Source organism: Oncorhynchus kisutch, linkage group LG11, assembly GCF_002021735.2.
Source record: "Oncorhynchus kisutch isolate 150728-3 linkage group LG11, Okis_V2, whole genome shotgun sequence".
Lineage (NCBI taxonomy): Eukaryota > Metazoa > Chordata > Actinopteri > Salmoniformes > Salmonidae > Oncorhynchus > Oncorhynchus kisutch.
In genome coordinates, this window is record NC_034184.2 from 49,711,629 (window position 1) to 49,737,644 (window position 26,016).

Here is a 26,016-nt window from a genome sequence, read left to right on the forward strand (position 1 = left end):
CTTGCTTCCATTCAGCCATTCAGCCACACGGGCTCTGATGTTGGGCGATTAGTCCTGACTCGCAGTCGGCGTTCTAATTCATCCCAAAGTTGTTTGATTGGATGGCAGGGCTCTGTGCACGCCAGTGAAGTTCTTCCAGACTGATTTCGACAAACCATTTCTGTATAGACCTTGCTTTGTGCACAGGAGCATTGTCATGCTGAAACAGGAAAGGACCTTCACTAAACTGTTGTCAAAAAGTTGGAAGCACAGAAAAATCTAGAATGTCATTGTATGCTGTAGCATTAAGATTTTTCTTCACTGGAATTAAGTGGCCAAGCTCGAACCAATAAAAACAGCCCAAGACAATTATTCCTCCTCGAACCAAACTTTGCAGTTGGCACTATACATTGGGGCAGGTAGCGTTCTCCTGGCATCCTCCAAACCCAGATTCATCCATGAGACTGCCATATGGTGAAGCGTGATTCATCACTCCAGAGATCACATTTCCAGTACTCCAGTCCAATGGAGGGGAGCTTTACATCACTCCAGCCAATGCTTGGCATTGCGCATGGTGATCTTAGGCTTGTGTATGGCTGCTCAGCCATGGAAACCCATTTCATGAAGCCCCAGTCGAACAGTTCTTGTGCTGACGTTGCAAACGATTTTTATGCACTATGCGCTTCAGTACTCGGTGGTCCCATTCTGTGAGCTTGTGTGGCCTACCACTTCGCTGATGAGCCAGTGTTGTTCCTAGACATTTCGACTTCACAGTTGACTGGGGTAGCTCTAGGAGGGCAGAAATTTGACCAACTGACTTGTTGGAAAGGTGGCATCCTATGATGGTGCTGAGCTCTTCAGTAAGGCTGTTGTACTGCCAATGTTTGTCTATGGCGATTGCATGGCTGTGCTCGATTTTATACACACAGCTACGGCTTTCCACAGCTGGATTGTGCAACATTTGCCCAATATTTTCTAAATTCTTCAAGCTCTGTCAAATTGGTTGTTGATCATTGCTAGACATTTTCACATCTTGCCATAGATTTAAGCAAAGTCAAAACTTTAACTCAGCCACTTAGGAACATTCACTGCCTTCTTCGTAAGCAATTCAAGTGTATAGGTTATTGTCCTGCTGAAAGGTGAATTAATCTCCCAGTGTCTGGTGGAAAGCAGAATGAACTAGGTTTTTCTCTAGGATTTTGGCTGTGCTTAGCTCCATTCCAGTCACATTTCTTGCAGTATTATTTTTGTGCCTTGTAAAACAGGATGCATGTTTTGGAATATTTTATTCTGTACAGGCTTCCTTCATTTCACTCAGTCAACTAGATTAGTATTGGAGAGTGACTACAACATTGTTGATCCAGCCTCCATTTTCTCCTAGCAGAGCAATTCAACTGTTTAAATGTAGCTTTGGCCTCATGGTGAAATCCCTGAGCGGTTTCCTTCCACTCTGGCAACTGAATTAGTGACTATGTGTATAGACACCCCATACAAAGTGTAATTAATAACTTCACCATGCTCAAAGGGATAGTCAATGTCTACTTTTTTCCCTCTTTGCGAGGCATTGGAAAACCTCCCTTGTCTTTGTGGTTGATCAACTGTATGTGTGGTGTACAGAGATGAGGTAGTCATTACAAAATAATGTTACACACTATTATTGCACACAGAGTCCATTCAACTTATTATGTAACTTGTTAAGCAAATCTTTACTCCTGAACTTATTTAGGCTTGCCATAACAAAGGGTTTGTTGAATACTTACTGACTCAAGTATTTCAGTTTTATTTTATTTATTTATTTTAATAATCACTTTGACATGATGGGGTATTGTGTGTAGACCAGTGACAAAACAAATCTCAAAATAATCTATTTTAAATTCAGGCTGTGACACAATTATTCAGGCTATGACACCATTTTTTGCTTTTGGATTCACTGGTTGTTTAAACTAGATTGAGAACATATAATTATGTTGTGTTTTGTTAAGACCGGCTATGTTACAGTAGTGTTAATAGTTTGGAGTTTTGTACTAAGAGTTTAGAGATTCACCACATACTTGTGAAAATAGTACCAAAGCGGTAAAAAAAACATAAAGATGATTGCACAAGCTGTGAGTCTCTCTGGTTAAGAGAGGCTTCTGAGTCAAAAGCTCCTAGTCCAAGTTAACATCTCCATGGCAAAACTACAGGTCCTCAACCTGCTGTGACACAAGTTCAGAGTGAGTCCCACACACACACTCATACGCACACACACACACACACACTAGTTTCTCAGATGTGATTGCCATGTTTCTGACTGTCTGTGTTTCCAGGTGGAGAATAAAACAGATGAGTTTGTTCTCTACATGGTCCATGAGTCTTGGTAAGTGATCACATTTCATAAGCTGTTGTGCCGTTTGTGTGTTTATTGTGTGGGTATGGAAGAGTACATGAATACGTATGTGTGTGTGTGTGTGTGTTGCAGAGAAAACACAGCTAAAGGACAGTGAGTATCCTCTGGTGGAGCCGTGGGCTTCATGGGATCCTGTGCGTAAACATTACACTCACAACAGTTTCAAAGGAATAGAGACATTTCAAATGTCAAATTATTTATCTTTCCAATGTGTCAAGTAATTATATTTTTGTTTTCTCATGATTTGGATGGGTATAATTGTGTTGCCGTCCTGGGGCTCTGTGGGGTCTGTTTGTGTTTGTGAACAGAGACCCCCAGGACTAGCTTGCTTAGGGGACTCTTCTCTAGGTTAAGCTCTCTGTAGGTGGTGGCTTTGTTATGGAAGGTTTGGGAATCGCTTCCTTTTAGGTGGTTGTAGAATTGAATGGTTATTTATTCTGGATTTTGATCATTAAAGGTTATCGTCCTAATTCTGCTCAGCATGCATTATTTGGTGTATTATGTTGTACACAGATTATATTTTCTGAATTCTGCATGCAGTCTCAATTTGGTGTTTGTCCCATTTTGTGAATTCTTAGTTGCTGAGCAGACCCCAGACCTCACAACCATGAAGGGCAATGAGTTCTGTAACTGCAAGTATTTTTAGCCAGATCCTACCCTTACAAAAATGAATGTGCTGCTACAAAATTCTCACAAGTTTGTGGCAAATTTGCTGCAAACGAAATAGTGTGCAGCAAATTAGTGTGGTGAATCTGTAGCACTAGTGGCAAACAGTTTACTAGAAGCCATTTCTGATGAAGACATGAGTTTCAAGACCAGAACCGTTGATGACCAATCAAAGGGATTGGAAACATCTGTTAGAAAATGGAAACCAATCTAGCTAGCTACAGTACCTACCAAAGTTGAATATCAAACTTATTAATTAAATTTCCTAATACATTTTTACATGTCATTAGCTAAATGATGCCTAGTTAGCAATTTCATGTTTTATGGGATAGATTGAAACACGTTTGGTTAATTATGGTTTAAATCTGTCAGCACTGACTGACTGGCTAGTGCTTAGCTATCATATTTTTGCACAATTCATGTGATGGGTTGCTTGCTAACTAATGATTTGCCTAAACACATTTGTTGATGAATACGTTGCTGTCTTTTAATACCAATATGCATGCCAATATGCTAGTGTCACTGTTCAGTAGGATGTTTGTTAGCACAACAGCTAAGGTAGCTAGCTAGCTAGAAACAATATGAGTTGATTTGACATCAAAGCAAAACATCACTTTTGAAGATACCCTTCCCCTACCCGTGGTGTTGGAAGAGGATACATCAACACCCTGGAAATATATTAGTGGTGCAAGATAAGGTAAGTAAATGCATGTATTATTCACAAATGTAGCCCATACATTCATTATTTGTAACAATTAGATATTTCATTGCTTTTTAAACTAGTAGATCTTGATCATGTGTTGTTCCTTCTCTCTTTCTAGAAGCGATCAGATAGAAGACAAAAATACAGATTGAGGCCTTCAATCAAATTGAGGACAGAGAAATATGTGTCCACCAGACATGTAAAGGTTTCTTGCATGCATGGCTTTGAGATGTAAGATACACTCTAAAGAAATGTGGGTTATTTGGATGACCAAATTGCTGGGTTGCAGGTATTGGGTCAATAGTTGTGTTGTTTTCTGTAAATACAGCAAGGTTAGGTTTAGTGTTGAGTTATTAAGGTTGAGCTATGGAAATTTGACCCAGCCAGTGAGTTAATTTTCTTGCCACCTGTGCGTGAAATCCACCAAAACACTTGCAAATATTCTAGTTCTAGTGCAACAGTGACTGACTAGTTGAAAACAGCTGACATTATAGCTAGATTTGACTTATTCTCCATCTGGGTTAATTTAACCAAGCTATTTGGCAGGCTTGTCGCATGCTTCATGGTGATTTATTGAGTTAGCTAGCATTACTGTATTGGTATTCAATAGTTTGACAGTGGCAGCTTTAGTCGTATTTGTGAAATTGATGAGGACATATGTAAATTCTGTTAGCTAGCTAACGTTAGAGTTGACCATAAATTTGACGTAGCCAACTTAGTTTAGCTACTTAGCTAGCTGTGTTTCTAACATGTATTTGTATTAAATGCAGAGGTCAATGCCAATGAATGGACATATTTCTAAAGATACGCTGAATGAGTGGAACCTGCCCAGGTAGAACAAACATCTGGCCCCCATTTGGCCTGATTCCGGCATTCCAGATCTAAAACTGCTGGCCCGGATCTGGCAGCTGAATCCAGCCCGAATCCAAAATGAATGACTGAGTTACCATTTTAGGGCCAGAATCAGCCCATCAATGGCTCAAATCCACTCGAATCAACCCCTACCCCCCCAAAATATGTACAGTAGCAGTCAAAAGTTTGGACACACCTACTCGTTCAAGGGTTTTTCTTTATTTTTACTACTTTCTACATTTTAGGACAATAGTGAAGACAACTATGAAATAGACATCAAAACACATATAGAATCATGTAGTAACCAAAAGAGTGTTACCACCAAAGACAAATCAAATCAAAGTTGCCACCCTTTGCCTTGATGACAGCTTTGCACACTCTTGGCATTCTCTCAACCAGCTTCACCTGGAATGCTTTTCCAACAGTCTTGAAGGAGATCCCACATATACTGAGCACTCGTTAGCTGCTTTTCCTTCACTCTGCGGTCTAATTAATCCCAAACCATTTCAATTGGGTTGAGGTCAGGTGAATGTGGAGGCCAGGTCATCTGATGCAGCACTTCATCACTCTCCTTCTTGGTCAAATAGCCCTTAAACAGCCTGGAGGTGTGTTGGACCATTGTCCTTTTGAAAAACAAATGAGTCCCAATAAGAGCAAACCAGATGGGATGGCGAATCGCTGCAGAATGCTGTGGTTGCCATGCTGGTTAAGTGTGCCTTGAATTCTAAATAAGTCACAGACAGTATCACCAAAAAAGCACTCCCACACCATTATACCTCCTCCTCCTTGCTTCACGGTGGGAACCACACATGCGGAGATCATCCGTTCACCTACTCTGCATCTTATGAAGACAGCTTTTGGAATGCAAAATGTCTAATTTGGACTCATCAGATCAAAGGACAGATTTCCACCAGTCTGATGTCCATTGCTCGTGTTTCTTGGCCCAAGCAAGTCTCTTCTTCTTATCGGTGTCTTTTAGTAGAGGTTCCTTTGCAGCAATTCGACCATGAAGGCCTGATTATGTCACACCCTGATCTGTTTCACTTGTCTTTGTGCTTGTCTCCACCACCTCCAGGTGTCGCCCATATACCCCAATATCCTCTGTGTATTTATACCTGTGTTCTCAGTTTGTCTGTTGCAGGTTCGTCTTGTCTCATCAAGCCTACTAGCATTTTCCCATACTCCTGTTCTCTCTAGTCCCTGTTTTCTAGTTTCTGGTTTTGACCATTCTGCCTGCTCTGACCCTGAGTCTGCCTGCCTGGTACAGTTAACTCTAATGAACTTATCCTCTGCAGCAGAGGTATCTATGGGTCTTCCTTTTCTGTGGTGGTCCTCATGAGAACCAGTTTCGTCATAGTGCTTGATGGTTTTTGCAACTGCACTTGAAGAAACTTTAGAAGTTCTTGAAATGTTCTGTATTGACTGGCCTTCATGTCTTAAAGTAATGGACTGTTGTTTATCTTTACTTATTTGAGCTGTTCTTGCCATAATATGTACTTGATATTTAACCAAATAGGGCTCTCTTCTGTACACCCCCCTACCTTTTCACAACACAGCTGATTGGCTCAAATGCATTAAGAAGGAAAGTATTTCCACAAATTTACTTTTAACAAGGCACACCTGTTAATTGAATTGCATTCCAGGTGACTACCTCATGAAGCTTGTTGAGAGAATGCCAAGTGTGCAGAGCTGTCATCAAGGCAAAGGGTGGCTACTTTGAATAGTCTCAAATATAGCATATATTTTGATATGTAACACTTTTTTGCTTACATGTTTTCATGTGTTATTACATAGTTTTGATGTCGTCAGTATTATTTTTACAATGTAAAAATAAAATAGAAACCCTGGAATGAGTAGGTGTGTCCAAACTTTTGACTGGTACTGTTTTTTGTGCCTGTTTTGCATGTTATTTTTGCATTAATTCATGTCACATGTTACGAATCCCTTTTGGCCCGACAGTCTAGGGGGGGGATGGTTACGAGACCCGTAACATAACTCATGCAAACTATAATAGTGAAAAAGTATGAGTGAGAACGAAATAACCAGACAACTAAATTACCGTCAAACACTCATGGTTAATTTGAAAACACACAGTAATGGGGGGGAGCAGGAAAAGGGGCTGAGCTGGACCCAAGGAAAGAAATAAGTATCCAAAACCATCCCTAAGCTAGACTAGCCTACTTCACCAACAGCTAACTAACTAACCAAAAATACAGTGGGTGGTCCACCCAGTTCTAACTAGTGTTTTTATACAAAGTACTACTACGGGTAATGTATGCCCATGGGCGACTTATCTTGGTATCCCCTTTTCCCACCATCAAACACCATAACAAAAACAATACTCACAGGTGGGGACAAAGTGATATGGAGGTGCTAAATCAAACAAGAGAACTACCGAGAGATTGTATGACATAGAGATAGTGACAGCGAGATTGAGCTCCAGAGGAAACCATGGGACATGGTTTTTAAACCAAGGGAAAGGGGATGTGATAGGGTAATGGAAATAGGAGGGGTGTCTTCTGATTGATGATTGATTGGTGACTGATTGGGGAGTGATGATTGCCACCTGTGAGGAGAGAAGGAGAGAAAAACACACAGGATACACACACACACCCAGGATACCTGTATTCGTAACATCACATATCAGTTTGCAAATAATGTTTAAAAAAATTGTCCTTGAGTTAATAAGGCTGCATAAAACATGGTCTCTTTCTTGAGTAAGGCAGCTCCAAAATGCTGGTGTTTCAGCCTAAATCAGTGCTTTCTTTGATGGAGGAGCATCCAGCAAAAATACAGAGAGTAGGCGTTGGTAATCTTGTCTAGTTGCGATGTGATTGGCTCAGTGTTCTGTCACTCATGGGGACACTACGTCACCTCCGAATCTACAGGGGGAGCTAGGCAGTTCAAGCCCGCTTGAGTGCTGCCATAGATTTGCATTAGAAGTGCCTGTCCAACAAGACTCAAGGTCATTTGTCACAGATAATATTACATCAAATCATTTAAACCTATTGTAGTGTTGATTGGATCATGTCAACATCATCTTTTCATAATCTTAAATAGCAAGTTACTAGACAAGCACTCATCATCATTAATATTGTCGACAATCTACTGACAAATCCTTTTCAATCCTTGTCACATGAAGAGAAAATGTGGATAAAAGTTATTGGTGCTCATCGGACATTGGACATGAACATGACACAACAAGTCGGAAATCACAAATTCGACCATGAGTGGTTTGTAAGGAATCAATGGCTAACAATCACTTTTTTGCTTCCCCTGGGTGCTATTCGGTGGAGAGGGTGTGTGGTCCAAGTCTGGGTTTACAGATGTAAAACATCTATCTGAAAGCTTTTCCAAGCTTAAAGGGAGACACATTAACACACAGACCCAACACCCTGGGCCAGAAAAGGTTGAATACATTGGCCATGCTGTTAATCCAGCATGATTTCTGCCACATCAACTGGAAACTTGGAACTGTGAAATCTCAGATTTCAGTGAATTCAAGACAACTGGGAACTCGGGAAAAAAAGGGAAAGAACGTTTTCAAAGGTAATCCAACTCTGAATTCCAAGTCGGGAACCGACCTGAAGATCACTGACATCATAATTCAACCTTGTTTTTTTTACAGAGTTCCCAGTTGTCGTGAAAGCACCATAAATCCAGAGAACGCCAGACCTTGAAGAGTCCAAAAATATCTCTTGTATATTGCTGCATAAATTATGTAATATGCCAGGGAGATATAATGTATACAGTAGCTAAGAAAGTAATACTATGTGTACGTATTGTAGTATGCTGTTAGTAGCCCATGTGTCTCACCCTAAGAATTTGATCCCTCTCCCCCTCAGAACTTAGCCTATTGTACTGACTTGGTGGTGCACATGTAGCCTATAGCCTGAGAAATGTCATCATCGAATATTGTAAGAGCTTTCATTGTTTGCTTATATGTGACCAGATTCAGGAAACTCGGCGTATGTCGCAAGTCATGATTTCACAGGAAAGCTGTTTGAATCAAAATGAAGTTTTGAGCAGAAATGCCTTCTCGAACATGTGAACTTTCATGTGACTTAATATCAAATGTGTATGCCATCTGTAAGTATGAATAAAAAAAAAAAATTACGAGCCTAGTTGGTTTAGTTGAGTTATTAATACTTATTTCCAAGTGAAAAAGGTCTTAGGAACATATATATGTAAAACATTTTTTATTCTTTTTTTTAATGATCAGTTTTCATATGCACTTAAAATAGTAGGTAGCCTTTTATTTAAATTATTATTTTGTATTTTATTTCTCAGAATTGTTCCTGATTACACTAAAGAGGGTATTTAGTCTCTCTTACTACAGAGAACCCTTGGTTTGGTCTTGAACATAATTTTCTGTTGAGTTGAAATTCAAAAGAGTTTATGGAATAAGCTATTTTCACTTTAAGTTGACTTAAATGGTGCAGATTTCGATTCCTTATCGCTTCCGTTCACTGCTCCTACGTTTTTTGACTCATCCTACAGTTTATACTTTTATATAATCTTTGTTGTTTTGTCTTTGTCTTTAGTTTCTCTTAATGATAGGGGGTTATGAAACAATGTGAAGCGCAAGGCCTTATTTTTATTTGCTAAACAATTTCAAACAGATTTTAGCTTTTTCAAGTCTCACTCAATTTCGGCTGATTCCAATTTATATGGAGGTCGCAGTGGGGCAATGATATTTGGCTTTCCCATGGATCTGAACACTCCGCTGGTGTCACTGCAATAAAAAATACCTTTGGTGGTAATATTCTACACTCGGAATGTGACCCCTTTGTTCACTTTATTTGTCTTGTGATCAGTTACAATGACATTACGCTCAATACCGTAAACTTATATAGCTACAACACCAAACATGAGAAGTTGCTTGAATCTATAGAAAAACATATACTTCATTAGTTATCTAAATTTCCGAATTCGTTATTATTGATAGAAGGGGACTTTAACATTACTATAGATAATTCAACTGATAGATGGCACCCAGGTAGGCCAACCAATCAGAATTTGGGTTTAATACTTTTTATGGAAAAGTTGGATCTTACAGATCTTATGGAGAGAGGTTTCCAACCGACAGATCATTCACTTGGAGTAATCAAACAGGTTTCAGACAGTCCAGAATAGTCCAATTTTTGGCTTATATCCAAATGTATTGATAGTGAGTGTGTTACTACAGATATTTGTACCGTAATTTCCGGACTATAAGCCGCTACTTTATTCCCACGCTTTGAACCTCGCGGTTTATACAATGACACGGCTAATTTATGGATTTTTTTCACAAGATTCATGCCGCCAAAAAACCGAGCACTGTCACATAATGTGACGTAAATCGAGCGCGCTCAAACTTCCCATCATTCTGATTACGGTAGTAATTTTGTCACCCTCATCATGGCAAAGACACGGAGAAATGTATATGACGCAGCTTTCAAGTTGAAGGCAATCGATCTGGCTGTTGGAAAAGGAAATATAGCTGCTGCACGGGAGCTTGGCCATAATGAGTAATAAGACGTTGGAAACAGCAGCGTGAGGAACTGACTCAGTGCAAAAAGACAACAAAAGCTTTCAGAGGGAAGAAAAGCAGATGGCCCAAAGTATTTGCAGCCACTCGACATCAGTGTAAATCGTGCATTTAAGGTGGCGCTCCGTGTTCAGTGGGAGGCTTGGATGACAAGTGGGGAGAAATCCTTCACTAAAACGGGCTGCATGCGAAGAGCAACTTATGGTCAAGTCTGCCAGTGGGTCCTGACAGCGTGGAGCATTGTCAAAAAATCCACTATCATCAACGGGTTTCGAAAGGCTGGACTGCTGCGTGTTGAAGAGGGCAGCATGAGCTCAGCGGGGAATTTGCCTCCGGATGAAAGTGACGAGAGCAACAATGAAAACGATCCAACATCGGATGAAGCAATTCTGAGGCTATTCAACTCCGACACCGAAGGAGATGACTTCAGTGGTTTCAGTGCACAGGAGGAGGAAGATAGTGATCAATGACTTTCTTGGTAGGCTACTGTTTACTGCAATTTTTTAAATTTTTGTTACAAGCCGTGTTTCGTTAAAGCCTATTTATTTTTGTTACAAGCCGTGTTTCGTTTAAAAAGCCTGTTTATTTTTGTTACTACAAGCCGTGTTTCGTTTAAAGGCCTATTAATTTTTGTAACAAGCCGTGTTTAGTTTAAAAGCCCATTTATTTTTGTTACAAGCTGTGTTTCGTTTAAAGGCTGTGTAAAGTTCATTTGTTTCAATGTACCGGTAGGCACCTGCGGCTTATAGACATGTGCGGCTTATTTATGTACAAAATACATATATTTTTTTAGAATTCAGTGGGTGCGGCTTATATTGAGGTGCGCTTAATAGTCCAGAAATTACGATACTACTCCCCTCACAGACCATAGGGCCATTTACATTGATATCAAAATATTTACCCCCGATACTAACCTTGGTAGAGCATCCTACTGGGAGCTAAATAGCTTGTTATTAAATAATGATATAGTTAAGTTTGAGGTTAAAGTTCTGCTTTCACACTTCTGGGAAAGGGCTTGTGGACAAAAATCTTATTGCAAGAACTGGGAGCTCTTTAAATTTGAGGTGTCCAAATACCTTAGAAAATATGGTAGTAATTTTTCTAAGACCACAAGAGCTGAGGAGGAAAAGGTGATCATTAAGATAATTTCCCTTTCTCAGAGGTCCCCAGCCGGCCTCTCGGGGGAGGAGAAGATGGAACTGATTGAGTTACAAAATTAACTGGATAAGATATATAGATTAAAAGCAGAAGGAGCCTTTATTAGATCTAGGAAAAAATGGATTGAGGAGGGAGAACAGAATTGATCCTATTTCTTTAGACTTGAGAAATGTCACTCTACAAATTACACTATCCATAAGTTAAACATTGATGTTGTTATTACAGATGACCAAAAATGTATCACTAAATAGTGTAGCAATTTTTTACAGGAAATTGTATAGCTCTACGTACTGTCAGGAGTCCACAGATATCATCTCAGATTTTCAAAATATGCATTACAGCCAATGCTAGACAAGCATTTGTGTAAGTTTATCATGGCATAATGCTATGCTAGGCTCTGCTGGCAGCATGCAACATTTTCACGAAAATAAGAAAAGCAACCAAATTAAATAATTTACCTTTGAAGAACTTCGGATGCTATCACTCAGGAGACTCCCAGTTAGATAGCAAATGTTCCTTTTTTCCAAAAATATTATTTTTGTAGGCGAAAAAGCTCCCGTTTCTTCACCATGAAATCCACCCGAAAAATGCTACAACTATAACGGCAAACTTTTTTCAAAATTAGCTATATAATATCGACAGAAACACGGCAAACGTTGTTTAGGATCCATCCTCAAGGTGTTTTTAACAAATATATTCGATAATATACCCGTCAAGGCAGTTGGTTTCTCATAAGAAGCGATTGGAAAAATGGCTACCTCAGTATTTTACGCAAGGTTTTCTGCGGGAGACACCATGTGACCACATGCCATATTTGGTCCCTTACAGCCATTCTTCAAGGGAAATGCCTAAAAAGACGTCACAATTGGACACATTGGGGAAAACGTGGAAAACGTAAGCTCATTCACAGCCATATAAGGAGTCATTGGCATGAGGTGGTTTCAAAAAATGTGGCACTTCCTGGTTGGATTTTTATCTGGGTTTCGCTGTAACATCAGTTCTGTGGCACTCACAGAAAATATCTTTGCAGTTTTGGAAACGTCAGAGTGTCTTCTTTCCAAAGCTGTCAATTATATGCATGACCGAGCATCTTTTCGTGACAAAATATCTTGTTTAAAACGGGAACGTTTTTCATCCAAATATTTAAATAGCGCCCCCTAAATCCAAGAGGTTAATAATGACTATAAGATATTTGTCACGGCCGTCCTCCTCTTCATCTGAAGAGGAGAGGCGAGAAGGATCGGAGGACCAAAATGCGGCGTGATATGTGTTCATAGTGAATTTTAATAAAGAAAACACTAAACACTATACAAAAACAGTAAACAAAATAACAACCGTGAAGCTAATGCGAGCTGCGCTGAAACAAGCCATCAACATAGACAATCCCCCACAAACAAACAGTGCAACCCAGGCTACCTAAGTATGATTCTCAATCAGAGACAACTAATGACACCTGCCTCTGATTGAGAACCATACTGGGCCGAAACATAGAAATACCCAAATCATAGAAAAACAAACATAGACTGCCCACCCCAACTCACGCCCTGACCATACTAAATAATGACAAAACAAAGGAAATAAAGGTCAGAACGTGACAATATTAGCCTTACTATTTGCAAAAATAAATAAAGAAGTCCTGGATGCAATCATTGATGAAACACAGTCTGGCTTTATGAGGAACAGACATATTTCTAACAATATCAGACTAGTTTAAGACATACGTGACTACTCAGACCTAATAACCGAGAATAGCTTCATATTATTTTTAGAGTTTTATAAAGCATTTGACACAGTAGAGCACAAGTTCCACTACCTTGAGAAATGTGGCTTTGGGGATTTTTTCTGTTAGGCTCTCTATACGAATGGTTATAGCTAGATTTCAGTTAAAGAGAGGAATTAGGCAAGGTTGTCCTATCTCTCCGTATCTGTTTTTATTAATCACCCAACTTCTTACAAATTCTTTAAATAATAGTCCTGTACAAGGTATTTCCATAGCTGGTAAAGAAATTATTATTGGCTGACGATACTACACTTTTTCTGAAAAGACACTAACCAAATTCCCATACCGATCAATGTGTACAATACAGTCCTTTTCCAAAGCATCTGGTCTATATCTTAACATTAATAAATGTGAACCCATGGCTGTTAAAGATTGTGTAACACCGTCATATTATGGTATTCCAGTAAAAGAAGTACTTACATATTCATAACTATTACAAAGGATCAGAGGTCTAGAGGCTTACAAAATTTTAACCCTCTTATTAAAAAACCCAGGAGAAGCTAAATCAATGGCTACAGAGGGACTTATCTTTAAAAAGAAGAGTCCTAATAACCAAGGCTGAAGGTACATCTAGACTAACATATGGAGCTCTATCTTTATATCTTGATGGTAAAATAAGCAAGGGGATAGACCAGATGCTTTACAACTTTCTATGGAGAAACCGTACCCATTACATTAGGAAAACTGTTGTAATGAACACTGGGCTGAATTTTCTGGACTTTACTACCTTAAATAATACTTTTAAGATCAATTGGATAAAAAAATTGTTAAGAAGACCTACTTCTATGTGGAATTTTATTCCTCATCATGTTTTCTCTACTTTGGTGGCCTTAACTTCATGTTGGTTTGCAATTATAATATTGACAAAGTTCCAGTGAAACCTTCTGCTTTTCATCGGCAGGTTTTCTTGTCATGGTCCTTAATTTATAAGCATAATTTTTCTCCACACAGATATTATATATGGAATAATCGGAACATATTGTATACAAATATTTCTTTGTTTTTAGAATATTGGTTCTGAAATAATATCCTATTGGTGAGCCAACTGGTAAATGCTGAGGGTCTTTCACTTATCACCTTACAAGGTCCCTGTAACACCTAAAGATTTTGCAATTGTTTTAGATGTCATTCCCTCAGGTGTTTCTCAGGTGTTTCTCTTTTGGTCCATTCAAAATCAGAGTGATACGAACCTTGTTCAATCACCAATTACAATCCCCAATGCTCTGGATAACATGAAAAAAAGCCTAACCAGCTCTGCAACCCTACTTATTGGCCAGAGCATCCTGGGTGCGCTCTGAACACGAAACAATAGAACGAGTAATGTTCAGTGAGCTATTTTCTCTCTCTTAGATGTCTGGAAGTAGCTGGCAAGTCAGTACAGAATGGTTGGATCAACCGCTAATGCTTAAGAGGGTGTGAACAATGCTGAATGGGTGTAGACAAATAAGGGCTCTCCAATAGTAGTACCAAAACATTGAAAGACAGTTTTATTGATCAACTTTCAAAGCAGAATTACTTTCCAATTGTTTCCTCAAATGCTGTGTGTGATATACCATTTTGTAACTCTGAGTCTCTACTTTTATCCAATGTAAAAAACAGAAATTCAAATGTTGCTTCATAAGACCGAATCTAGGTGGTGAGTCACCTAAGCATTATTAATATCAGCTCTCTGTGTAAATCCAACGGCCAGCCATGCTGACCTGTACTGAGCCAATTGCAATTTATCTACGTCCCTTTTTGTGGCACCTGACCACACAACTGAACATTAGTCCAGGTGCAACACAACTAGGTCCTGTAGGACCTGCCTTGTTGATAATGCTTTATAAGGCAGAGCAGCGCTTTCTTATGGATACACGGTACCAGTCAAAAGTTTGGGCACACCTACTCATTCAAGTGTTTTTCTTTATTTTTACTATTTTCTACATTGTAGAATAATAGTGAAGAAATCAACACTATGAAATAACACACATGCAGTCATGTAGTTACCAAATAAGTGTTAAACAAATCAAAATATATTTTATATTTGAGATCCTTCAAAGTAACCACCCTTTGTCTTGATGACAGCTTTGCACACTCTTGGCATTCTCTCAACCAGCTATTTTTATTTAACATGTATTTAACTAGGAAAGTCAGTTAAAAATACATTCTTATTTACAATGATGGCTAACCAAAAGGCAAAAGGCCTCCTGTCTGGATGGGGGCCTAGGATCAAAAATAAATAAAAAATACAATATAAATATAGAACGAAACATACATGACAAAATTAGAGACAACACTAGATAGAGACCTAAGACAGTAAGGCAGCAACACATGACAACACAGCATGGTAGCAACACAACATGGTAGCAGCACAAAACATAGTACAAATATTACTAGGCACAGTCAACAGCACAAAGGTCAAGAAGGTAGATAAAACTATACATCACACAAAGCAGCCACAACTGTCAGTAAGAGTGTCCATGATTGAGTCCTAGAATGAAGAGGCCGAGATAAAACTGTCCAGTTTGAGTGTTTGTTGCAGCTCGTCCAGGCCATTAGCTGCAGCGAACTGAAAAGAGGAGCGACCCAGAGATGTGGGCTTTAGGGACCTTTAACAGAATGTGACTGGCAGAACGGGTGTTGTATGTGGAGGGTGAGGGCTGCAGTAGATATCTCATATAGGGGAAGTGAGGCCTAAGAGGGTTTATAAATAAGCATCAACCAGTGGGTCTTGTGACAGGTATACAGAGATGATCTGTTTACAGAGTAGTAGAGAGTACAGTGATGTGTCCTATAAGGAGCATTGGTGGCAAATCTGATGGCCGAATGGTAAAGAACGTCTAGCCGCTCGAGCGCACCCTTACCTGCCGATCTATAAATTATGTCTCCGTAATCTAGCACGGGTAGGGTGGTCATCTGAATCAGGGTTAGTTTGGCAGCTGGGGTGAGAAGAGGAGCAATTACGATAGAGGAAACCAGGCCTGGATTTAACTTTAGCCTGCAGCTTTGATATGTGCTGAGAGAAGGACAGTGCACCGTCTAGCCATACTCCCAAGTACTTGTATGAGGTGACTACCTCAACCTCTAAACCCTCAGAGGTAGTAATCACACCTGTGGGAAGAGGGGCATTCTTCTTACCAAACCACATTACCTTTTTGTTTTGGAGGTGTTCATAACAAGTGTAGAGAAAGCATGTTGTAGAGCATTTAGCACAGAATCCAGGGAGGGGCCAGCTGAGTACAAGACTGTGTCATCTGCATATAAATGGATGAGAGAGCTTCCTACTGCCTGAGCTATGTTGTTTATGTAAATTGAGTAGAGCGTGGGGCCTATGATATAGCCTTGGGGTACTCCCTTGGTGACAGGTAGTGGCTGAGACAGCAGATTTTCTGACTTTATACACTGCACTCATTGAGAGAGGTAGTCAGAGACACCAATACTCCTTAGCCGGACCACAAGAATGGAATGGTCTACCGTATCCAAAGCTTTGGCAAGTCAATAATAATAGTAACACAATATTGCTTAGAATCAATGGAAATTGTGACATCATTGAGGACCTTTAAGGTTGCAGTAACACATTCATAACCTGAGCAGAAACCAGATTGCATACCCGAGACAATACTATAGACATAAAGAAAGCCAATCAGTTGATTATTGACAAGTTTTTCCAACACTTTTGATAAAAACAGGGCAAAATAGAAATAGGCCTATAACAGTTACGATCAGCTTGACCTCCCTCTTTAAATAAAAGATGAACTGTGGCTTCCTTCAAAGCAATGGGAACCTCCCCTGAAAGGAGTGACACGTTAAAAAAGTTTTAGATAGGCTTGGTGACTATAGGGGAAGCAACCTTAAAGAAGAAAGGGTTTAAACCATCTGACCCAGATGTTTTTTGGGGATCAAGTTAAAGGAGCTCCTTTAGCACCTTGGACTCAGTGCCTGCCTGCAGGGAGAAACTTGCAGGGGGAAAAGAGGGAGAAGCATTGGGGATAGTCACATTAGTAAGGGGTGGGAGATGAGGAAATGTTGGACAGGAAAGGAGGCATGGCTGAGTCAAATAGGAATCCTGACTTAATGAAGTGGTGATTAACCTCTCTAGCATCCCACCTGGCCAACATCCAGTGAGATTGCAGAGCACCAAATTCAAATACAGAAATACTCAGTATAATAATTCAGAAAAGATACAACTATTTTACATAGGTTTAAAGATTAACTTCTTGTGAATCCAACCACTGTGTCAGATTTAAAAAATGCTTTACGGCGAAAGCATACCTTACGATTATTTGAGAACAAAGCCCAGCAGACAAATCATTACAAACAGTAACCAGCCAAGTAGAAGAGTTACACAAGTCAGAAATAGAGATCAAATTAATCACTTACATTTGATGATCTTCATATGGTTGCACTCAGAAGACATTTGTTTATTCAATACATGTTCCTTTTGTTCGATAAAGTCTCTTTATATCCAAAAACCTCCGTTTTGCGCGTTTTCTTCAGTAATCCACAGGCTCAAACGCAGTCTCAACAGGCAGGCAAAAAAATCCAAATAGTATCCGTAAAGTTCGTAGAAACATTTCAAACGATGTTCATAATCAATCCTCAGGGTGTTTTTAGCCTAAATAATCGATAATATTTCAACCGGACAATAACGTTGTCAATAGGGCGGCAGGGTAGCCTAGTGGTTAGAGCGTTGGACTAGTAACCGGAAGGTTGTGAGTTCAAACCCCCGAGCTGACAAGGTACAAATCTGTCGTTCTGCCCCTGAACAGGCAGTTAACCCACTGTTCCCAGGCCGTCATTGAAAATAAGAATGTGTTCTTAACTGACTTGCCTGGTTAAATAAAGGTAAAATTAAAAATTAAAATTAAATATAAAAGGTAAACAAGAAAGGCACTCTCTCCGTCACGCGCACGAAAAGCTCTGTGACACGGCAGGGTCTACTTATTCCGACTGCTCTTACTCCCTCATTTTTCAGATTACAAGCCTGAAACAATTTCTAAAGACTGTTGACATCTAGTGGAAGGCATAGGAACTGCAATTCCAATCGATACTGTAATGGCATTGCATAGAAAACTACAACAACAAAAACAATCCTACTTCCTGAATGGATTTTTCTTAGGTTTTCGCCTGCCAAATCAAGTTCTGTTATACTCACAGACATTATTTTAACTGTTTTGGAAACTTTAGAGTGTTTTCTATCCAAATCTAATTATATGCACATCCTATCTTCTGGGCCTGAGTAGAAGGCAGTTTAATTTGGGCACGCTTTTCATCCAAAATTCCAAATGCTGCCCCCTACCCTAGATAAGTTAAAGAGCTCAGCCATGTGCTTCTTGTCAGTAACAACCACATCATCAACATTAAGGAACAGGGGCAGCTGTGAGGAGGAAGGTTTATTCTCCAGGTCTTTAACCGTTTTCCAGAACCTCTTGGGGTTAGACCCACAGAGAGAGAACTGCTCATTAAAGTAACTAACTTTGGCCTTCCAGATAGCCTGAGTGTGCTTATTTCTCATTTGCCTGAGCTTCATGAGGTAATCACCTGGAATGCATTTCAATTAACAAGTGTGCCTTGTTAAAAGTTCATTTGTGGAATTTCAGTTGTGTTGTGACAAGGTAGGTGTGGTACACATAAGATAGCCGTATTGGGTAAAAGACCAAGTTCATATTATGGCAAGAACAGCTCAAATAAGCAAAGAGAAACAACAATCTATCATTACTACATGATTCCATATGTGTTATTTTATAGTTTTGGTGTCTTCACTATTATTCTACAATTGAGAAAATAGTACAAATAAAGAAAAAACTTTTTAAACTTTCGACAGGTACAGGTATACTTCTCCCCATCTTATCAATATATATATATCAATATATACAGTGCCTTGCGAAAGTATTCGGCCCCCTTGAAATTTGCGACCTTTTGCCACATTTCAGGCTTCAAACATAAAGATATAAAACTGTATTTTTTTGTGAAGAATCAACAACAAGTGGGACACAATCATGAAGTGGAACGACATTTATTTCATTAACTTTTTTAACAAATCAAAAACTGAAAAATTGGGCGTGCAAAATTATTCAGCCCCCTTAAGTTAATACTTTGTAGCGCCACCTTTTGCTGCGATTACAGCTGTAAGTCGCTTGGGGTATGTCTCTATCAGTTTTGCACATCGAGAGACTGACATTTTTTCCCATTCCTCCTTGCAAAACAGCTCGAGCTCAGTGAGGTTGGATGGAGAGCATTTGTGAACAGCAGTTTTCAGTTCTTTCCACAGATTCTCGATTGGATTCAGGTCTGGACTTTGACTTGGCCATTCTAACACCTGGATATGTTTATTTTTTAACCATTCCATTGTAGATTTTGTTTTATGTTTTGGATCATTGTCTTGTTGGAAGACAAATCTCCGTCCCAGTCTCAGGTCTTTTGCAGACTCCATCAGGTTTTCTTCCAGAATGGTCCTGTATTTGGCTCCATCCATCTTCCCATCAATTTTAACCATCTTCCCTGTCCCTGCTGAAGAAAAGCAGGCCCAAACCATGATGCTGCCACCACCATGTTTGACAGTGGGGATGGTGTGTTCAGGGTGATGAGCTGTGTTGCTTTTACGCCAAACATAACGTTTTGCATTGTTGCCAAAAAGTTCAATTTTGGTTTCATCTGACCAGAGCACCTTCTTCCACATGTTTGGTGTGTCTCCCAGGTGGCTTGTGGCAAACTTTAAACGACACTTTTTATGGATATCTTTAAGAAATGGCTTTCTTCTTGCCACTCTTCCATAAAGGCCAGATTTGAGCAATATACGACTGATTGTTGTCCTATGGACAGAGTCTCCCACCTCAGCTGTAGATCTCTGCAGTTCATCCAGAGTGATCATGGGCCTCTTGGCTGCATCTCTGATCAGTCTTCTCCTTGTATGAGCTGAAAGTTTAGAGGGACGGCCAGGTCTTGGTAGATTTGCAGTGGTCTGATACTCCTTCCATTTAGATATTATCGCTTGCACAGTGCTCCTTGGGATGTTTAAAGCTTGGGAAATATTTTTGTATCCAAATCCGGCTTTAAACTTCTTCACAACAGTATCTCGGACCTGCCTGGTGTGTTCCTTGTTCTTCATGATGCTCTCTGCGCTTTTAACGGACCTCTGAGACTATCACAGTGCAGGTGCATTTATACAGAGACTTGATTACACACAGGTGGATTGTATTTATCATCATTAGTCATTTAGGTCAACATTGGATCATTCAGAGATCCTCACTGAACTTCTGGAGAGAGTTCGCTGCACTGAAAGTAAAGGGGCTGAATAATTTTGTACGCCCAATTTTTCAGTTTTTGATTTGTTAAAAAAGTTTGAAATATCCAATAAATGTCATTCCACTTCATGATTGTGTCCCACTTGTTGTTGATTCTTCACAAAAAAAATACAGTTTTATATCTTTATGTTTGAAGCCTGAAATGTGGCAAAAGGTCGCAAAGTTCAAGGGGGCCGAATACTTTCGCAAGGCACTGTATCTGAGCCTCTCTCTGCATTTGGCATCCACCAAATGCTGCACTATGTCTCCCCCAAACTGTTTGCAGCATCACAAGTCCAGTCCTCTTTGGCAAGCCCCCACGTATCTCAGTGATCTTCAGGTTGGAAAGTTGGTGCTTTAGAATGAAAGATGGAATTCCAAGTTGGATGACCATTTGAAACAAATGTTCCCAGTTTTCCCAGTCGGATCTCTCTAAAAACACTCCACTTCGATACAGCTATGACTGGAAGTAACTTTTTTTGTAGCATGTTATGAGAACTTACGCAGCAAGTTAGGAGAATTAATGTAGCAGGTTAGGATAATTAAGTTAAGGTTAGGAAAAAAGTTAAGGTTACAAAAATGCTGTCCTAACCTGCTACGAAAAGTCCCTTCTGGTCATAGCTGTATCGAAATGGCGTGTTTTAGGGAGTCCCCTCCCAATACACTCTTCTAATCTCCTCTCCTCCCCCTCTAATCAGCAGCACCTTAAAAACAGGAATGCATTAATAACAATAAGTGCAGGGCATAGGCCTTTGCCTGACAACTCTAGCATTCACTACACATTTCAGTCTGAGACTGCCATCATTGAAGTCGTTTGTGGCGACGACAAAATGATGAGTGTTGTACAAAACAAAGTAATCAGCGATTGGATCATCTCCAACCAATCAGAGTATCAAAGCCAATGACACATTTTCAAACTGCCACTTTACCCAAGTGTTCTGGCTCTGGCCCACCCCATCGGTTTCTGGGAGCAATCAGAACGACTGAGAGTTGTGCTCCTCTCTCTGCTCTGCAGATAGACAACCTCATAGGCATCAAAAACTGCCCATCTTGAGTGAGTCATGTTTATAAGATATTAATTTATCTGTTTCACACCACAAGTTCATATCAATGAGGCGAAAAAGCAATAAGTGTGTCGCATGATTTGATAAGGAAGAGCATGACAAACTGTAACCTTGTGTCGACGTTTGGTTCGTACCAGATGGTAATGTAACATTTTACATGTTAACACCACACACACACATCATATTCCTCAATGCCTTGACTGACTGCACCAACTGCACAGAGACGGTTTATTATCAATATGTTTTCTGAGGTTGGAGATATGGGTGTGTTAGGTTTGAGGTTCAGGTCAACCATGTGCTGTAAAGGGATCCATGGGTGGTAGTCAAGGCTGATTAGTGGAAGAGAGGTGAAATGAGAGGTGAAATTATCCCAATAGTGTCACAATAGTGTGTCTCGTGCAATAACACAATGCTCTGAGGACTGATATGCAGGCAGACAGACAGACCGAGAGAGAGACAGACCAAGAGAGAGAGAGAGAGATGTAACAGTAGTGTACACACAGGAATTGTGTTGACTCACACACACATCCTTCTCCTTTTTTTGTTTCACCCTTTATTTTGCGTTTATTGTTTTTCCATCACCACTATTAAAATTTCCATAAAGGTTAACATATTTCAATTATGCTTTGATAGTGATGAGTAGTCCATTTACTACTGATTACTGTGAAGTTGAGGGAGCAATAAGTTCTCAACACATACCATGATTGAGTGAACCATTTCACTCAGACATACCCCAACAATTAGATTCCTATGGCTAGGGGAAATTGCTTGATGCGCACAACTTTTGTGATGTTTCAACAATATAATTATATTTCTATCGTTGGTTCCAACTTCTATGATAGGAAGGGTAGGCTGGTAGCTGTTTAGGAAGATGGTGATTTTAGCTCTATGGGGATTGACTGACTCTCATGCATGTATCCCCTAACTCTGAGATTTAATTTGATCGATTTGGTCTTTGTTTTTGCTATTCAATCTATTTTGCTGTTGATTTTTATGAATTGATTTTTTCAAAATAATAAATTTTTTCATTCCAGTCTTCCCACTGGGCACACACTGGTTGAATCAACATTGTGTCCACATCATTTCAATGAAATTACATTGAACCAACATGGAAAGAAGTTGAATTCACGTCTGTGCCTAGTAGGTTTATCTTTGAGATGTCATTTATGCTTTATGTTTAGATTAAACAATATGGATATGGGCACATAAAGTGAACAAGAAGCAGGAGCAGCAACACCACCAGTCATCATCTTCATCATCATCACTACCATAATTTGTATCATTAACATCCCATCTTTCATCATCATCACCATACCTCAAACATTTCTGCCACAGATAGAGCTCATCGCTTATGATAAACAATAATGTTTTCTCTCTCAATTAGATAAGAATAGCTTCTACCATGTTTTGTCATCTTCAGTCGCATGAGGGATATCACGTGGTTTATTCTACCATCTCACTAGCTGCGAGCCTGGCTATTGATTCCGGTTTAACGGAATGATTATTGGTTATTTCCAACAACATTCCGTGGAAGAAAACTAGCGGTGTGGGGTAAGACTATACATTTGTTTTTATAATTAGTCTAGTCAGTACATTGCCATCATTATTATCTTAATTCTTATGAATTATAGTAGTCTGATTCCAGACAATTAAATAGGTATGCAATGTAAAATAAAGTAAGCAGGAAATAAGAAATGGCGATATAGATACAGAAATGGCTCATCTCTCATCAATGCGCACGAAAGGCACAAAAACCGTTACATCTTTCCGAATCAAGCGCGTAATATTGGTTATATATTCTGTTCGCACAGCCCTATTCAAATTCACACATTCTATCGCTATAAGCAAACCAATTACTACATTGTATTTTCAACCAAGTTATTTGTTCACCTGACACAAGATGTGTTATAGAGAATGAAGGATCTATATTGGGCATTACATATAGTCTACTCTGGAGACAGGGAAGAGGTAGAGGGGTAGTCAGAGAAGTAGAGCGTTAGAGAAAGCATCCTCTGTGTTGGTAGAGAGAGGCAGGGAGCGTCCTGTGTTGTTGCCTGTTCTGTTTATAACTGACCTACTTTAACCCATATGGAGCACTATAGGGAATAGGGTGTCATTTGGGATGCAGTCTTTGTCCTTCGTTCAACATCTCAGCTGCTGTTCCTCTATCCATGCCATTGCATGGGGGGAGAGTGGACCAGTGACGTCATTTTAATATCTCTACATTGATATCTATGGAAGGGTGAACTGTATTTTATTTATCCTTTATACCTGTAGATGATCATTGAAATAAAAACATATATTTTAAAAGAAAGACCTACCCCAAGACAGCAACAACTTGGCATACTCAATGAAAAGGGGGGACTAGAGATGTGAGCAGGCTGTACATCAAGGCTTCATCTCAATAGTCTAAAGTGGCCTCCTCTCTGTGCCTCCATTCCTTCAACTGTGCTGATATAAAATAACTTGACAGGTGGAAGTAAAGGAAGCCACTGTAGACTATTGAGATTAGGATTGCAAAGGGAGGGTATATTACTAGAAACTACCAGTAAACTACCAGTATTTTGGTATCTTTCAAGAATTGTACACAATCTATCACAAGACATTTAGTGGCCCTTTTTGGTGCTTCAGATTATCACAGGCGGCAGTAATTATCTCTGGCCCTCTCTCTGACAATCACATGTAATATACAAAATATGAAATAATGAAATAAGATGAGAAAAAAAGAGAATGACAAAGCTGTAAAACATTATCCTAAATATAAACCCATCAACTTAGTGAATACCAATGGTGTTTAATATTTATGTTTCAGCATGAAATATCCTTGATATATTTTTTTTACACACTTTTACTTATTTTACTCTGTCAATATGTATTTGTTGTCAATGTTTTGGCATCGAACTGGTGGCAGTTGTGAAAAAAGTCCATAGTTAGACGAGTTGCAGAGGTAATTGAAAATAATGTCATTGTTGATTATACCAAAATTGCGATAGATTGCCATATATGTTCTTTAATTAACTTTAGTAAATTACCGTTAGCTTTGCAACCCTAATTGAGATAGAGGAGAGAAAGACACTGTAGACAATTGAGAAGGAGGAGTGGAGAGGAAGTTATTGTAGACTATTGAGATGGAGGATGACGAAGAGGTGAGGAAGCCACTGAAGACGAGTGAGATTAATCCACTGTAGACTATTGAGATGAAGTAAAGGACAAGAGAGAAAGCCACTGTATTGAGATGGAGGAGAGGAAGCCGCTGTATGGAGATTAACCCCATTATGTCTTGTACTGTTGTTTCCAGACAGATAGGCGTCTGGTGATGGAGCAGCGGCTGGTGGCTACGTGCTGGTTGTGTCTCCTGCTCTTTGCCTTGCTGTGTGAGCCTGTCCTGTCCAAGGGCGGCCGCGGGGGGGGCAGGGGTTCATCTCGGGGCTCGTCTCGTAGCAGTGGCCGTTTCCGAATCAGAACCCATTCAACAAAGGCCTGGTTCAAGACCATGCCTGGGCGCTCATCCCCAGTGCGTGTTGCTAGCGCGGCGGCTGCTGGTGCAGCAGTTGCATTAACAGCTGATAGGTTGTACCGCTCAGCCTACCGGTGCAGTCATGTCAACTCGGATTATGATGGGGAGGATTACAACAGGACCGTTTGCTACATGACCAGAGTGTCAGGATCCAATCTGAACCAACCGTCACTCTCATACATCTCTGTCATCATCGTCGCTTCTGTATTCCCCAGATATGTTCACGTATTAGAGAATATACTTTAGATGCGTATATTTGTTAGATAATAACATTTATGACTTATAAAGGCAAAATAATCAGCATACATGTATAGGAGCCTTGTGGCTCATTCTACAGGTCTGTTATCATGCCTTGGGAAGGCAAAGCTTGTTTAGCCTCTAGGTCAGAAGTCAGGATGGCCAGAAAATGGTGGAAACTAAAATGTATAAGTTTAAAGGAGTGTTGACAAGTCAGCATCACATTATTTGTTTGGAAAAAATCTTTCACTTAAAGTAGCTGTCCAGTGTTCAAGATTTGTATGAAATATTACTGAATAATGAATTACAATATGAGTGAAATTAGTAATAAAGTATGTTAAAAAGCAGCTTTTCTTTGTACCCATGCTTGTCCGGTTCACAAACAACAGATTGGTGTGAGTGTGGGCGTATACCTGTTCAATATACAGATTAAGCTGGAAGTTTACAAACACTAAGGTTGGAGTCATTAAAACTAGTTTTTCAAACACTCCACAAATTTCTTCTTAACAAATTATAGGTTTGGCAAATCAGTTAGGACATCTACTTTGTGCATGATACAAGTAATTGTTAAAACAATTGTTTACAGACAGATGATTTCACTTATAATTCACTGTATCACAATTCCAGTAGGTCAGAAGTTTACATACACTAAGTTGACTGTACCTTTAAACAGCTTGGAAAATTCCAGAAAATGATATCATGGCTTTAGAAGCTTCTGTTAGGCTAATTTATATAATACTTTCAAACTAAGTGCCTCTTTGCCTGACATGGGAAAATCAAAAGAAATCAGCCAAGACCTCAGGAAAAACAATTGTAGACCTCCACAAGTCCGTTCCATCCTTGGGAGCAATTTACAAGCACCTGAAGGTACCACGTTCATCT

At 39.6% G+C, this 26,016-nt stretch overlaps 1 protein-coding gene across 5 annotated transcripts; it reads left to right on the forward strand.

The window, feature by feature from the left end:
* The first annotated feature begins 2,094 nt into the window (after positions 1–2,094).
* sprn (shadow of prion protein) lies at positions 2,095–25,481 on the forward strand. 5 transcript variants are annotated; one of them, XR_004211666.1, is made up of 3 exons: positions 2,095–2,192; positions 2,286–2,335; positions 24,679–25,481. XR_004211666.1 is itself a non-coding variant. In XM_031835920.1 (3 exons), the coding sequence occupies exons 2-3, from the start codon at positions 2,302–2,304 to the stop codon at positions 25,141–25,143; spliced, it is 495 nt and encodes a 164-aa protein (XP_031691780.1). In that variant the 5' UTR covers positions 2,118–2,192; positions 2,286–2,301; the 3' UTR covers positions 25,144–25,481. The 5 variants fall into 5 exon arrangements, 1 of the variants encoding a protein (XP_031691780.1); XR_004211667.1 differs by lacking the exon at positions 24,679–25,481 and adding an exon at positions 2,438–2,671 and having other exon boundaries at positions 2,102–2,192; XM_031835920.1 differs by having other exon boundaries at positions 2,118–2,192; positions 24,683–25,481.
* Positions 25,482–26,016: the final 535 nt, after the last annotated feature.

What these genes read in the sequence shown, in the direction of transcription:
- sprn (XM_031835920.1), top strand. Translation starts at nt 2,302, where the DNA reads ATGAGTTTGTTCTCTACATGGTCCATGAGTCTTG. An exon ending in TACATGGTCCATGAGTCTTG is followed by an intron (nt 2,336 to 24,682) that starts GTAAGTGATCAC and finishes GTTTCCAGACAG; the next exon opens with ATAGGCGTCTGGTGATGGAG.